At 39.4% G+C, this 2,133-nt stretch overlaps 1 protein-coding gene across 2 annotated transcripts; it reads left to right on the top strand.

The window, feature by feature from the left end:
* Positions 1-309: 309 nt before the first annotated feature.
* LOC115863632 (large ribosomal subunit protein P1-like) lies at positions 310-654 on the top strand. 2 transcript variants are annotated; one of them, XM_060310794.1, is made up of 2 exons: positions 310-380; positions 456-654. In XM_060310794.1, exons 1-2 carry the CDS (start codon positions 310-312, stop codon positions 652-654), a joined length of 270 nt encoding a protein of 89 aa, XP_060166777.1. The 2 variants fall into 2 exon arrangements, with proteins under 2 accessions (XP_060166777.1, XP_030732476.2); XM_030876616.2 differs by having other exon boundaries at positions 310-654.
* The last annotated feature ends 1,479 nt before the right edge of the window (positions 655-2,133 follow it).

Below are 2,133 nucleotides of genomic sequence, written 5' to 3'. Positions count from 1 at the left end.
CCCCACTTTTGAAGAGAGGAAGGGGCCTGACACCCAGAGGTACGAAGTGGTACGGAAAGAAAAACAAGATGTGACTGGGTCAGGGTAAATCCACCCAGGACCGTCTGTTTGCAGCGTGTGTCCCCTTAAACATCTTCTCAGGCAAGAGCACAAACTGTCCTATTCAAAAAGGCTTACTTGCCTTTCCTCAGCTGCCTCTAAGCTGCTCAGTCCTTCCGGAGAAGCAAAGGCCGCTTTTGGGGTGAGGCCCTCGCTTCATCCAGCGACTAGCACCATGCCCGACAGCCCCACCTAGCACTTGCCCTCACCATGGCCTCCGTCTTGGAGCTGGCACGCATCTACTTGGCCCTCATCCTGCACAACGATGAGGTGACAGTCACGGAGGATAAGATAAATGCGCTCATTAAAGCAGCCGGTGTAAATGTTGAACATCTCTGGCCAGGCTTGTTTGCAAAGGCTTTGGCCAATGTCAACATCGGGCTCCTCATGTGCAATGTGCGGACTGGTGGACCCGCCCCAGCAGCTGATGCTGCCCTAGCAGGGGGTCCTGCCCCCTCCATCACTGCTGCCCCAGCTGAGGAGAAGAAAGCAGAAACAAAGAAAGAAGAATCTGAAGAGTCTTATGATGGCATGTGCTTTGGTCTTTTTGACTAAACCTCTTTAGTAACAGGGTCAATAAAAAGCTGAACTCTTTGCTGCCGTTGGTCTTACTGCTATAAATAAATAAATAAATAGGCTTTCTCAGAGTTCCTAGCAGGAAATTTCTGTTTATATATTATTGGTCAGGCGTGTGTAACAGGAACACCTCTCACTACTGGAGAGGCTGGGAATGCAAGTGTTTATATGGGCACGTTGGCACCCTTAATCCAATTAGCATTCTCTTAGTAAAGGAAGAAGGAGAGATACATTGGATGGAAAATAACAGTCTCTGTTTTTAATGGGGGAGAATTTGAGAAACAATTCAAATAAAATGTGAACATTCTAAATAATAATATGCTGAGTAGAATATCAGTTATCTACTTTATTACTTCATAGGGTTATTGTGAGTATTAAATGAGAGAAGCCTCAAGAAGTCTTACCCACGATTATTATACACTTAATTTAAATGAGGTAATGCCTATAAAGTGTTGCACAGAGCAAAGACTCAAAAAATATTAGCTGTGGTTCTTTGCTGTTATGAAAACGTTTCATTCTCTGTGATTCTTTGCTTCTGCTTCATAAATGATATGAATACAATTCTATGCAGAGGTTTTTATTTCCTATCTACATGATGATCACAAGTTTAACCTTAAGGGGGATAGCAGTGCTTTCCAATCATGTCACATAAAACATCACTTATGAAGAATGTTTTGGGAAGCTGTAGAAGATGATAATATTTATCTGCCTTATTGTAACACTTTATTTTATAACAGGTTGATTCATGAAAGTTTGTTAGAGTCAGGATTGCTATAATGAACATCCAATGTTTGTGAGACTATTTGAGAATACTTGGTTAATATCAACTGTCTTATATTTGAAAGGCATAAAAAGAATAATGAGAAAAGCATACTTTCAAAAAACTGCTGTGACTTAGAATTATAGGATCATTGAATTTTTGAGCTGGGAGGATTTTAGAGGGGAAACTGAGGCTGGGAGTGTGTAGAGTGAATAAGTGGATTGGAGAAATTCACAAATAGTTAATATCATCTATTATATCTTGTCTCATGAAGTCATATCAAGTAGAACATAAAAACCCTTTGCTTATGCTTTATTTTTCTAGTGTAATTGGTATTATAACCATTTAGTTGTGATTTCCACTATAGCAATGAAAAATATATAGTCTTTGTTGGGTGAATTGATAAAAAATAATGACATGATATCAATAGCTAGGATATTGGGCTGATTTTATATTTGCTGTCTCATCTCTGACTTTATGAGATTCTACTCCTCACTTTTCTTTCAATTAAACTGGCAGGAGGGCATTTACTTTCTCTTATTTCTTGGACTTATTATCTAGAGATAAGAATCTGAGAGATAAGACTAAAGAATGATTTCATTGTGACTTCATTTTAGAACCAACGGCACTTTGCAAATGGCTGTGACGTTAGCAGATAATTTAACCATCCCAAACTTTGTGATCCTTACATGGGAATA

The sequence above is a fragment of the Globicephala melas genome, chromosome 13 (genome assembly GCF_963455315.2).
Source record: "Globicephala melas chromosome 13, mGloMel1.2, whole genome shotgun sequence".
Taxonomy (NCBI): Eukaryota; Metazoa; Chordata; class Mammalia; order Artiodactyla; family Delphinidae; genus Globicephala; species Globicephala melas.
The sequence above is the reverse complement of the archived record's forward strand: the minus strand, read 5'-3'. Positions and strand labels throughout refer to the sequence as shown.

Bases quoted from the DNA above. Each gene is read 5' to 3' on its own strand.
- LOC115863632 (XM_030876616.2), top strand. From the start codon at position 310: ATGGCCTCCGTCTTGGAGCTGGCACGCATCTACTTGGCCCTCATCCTG.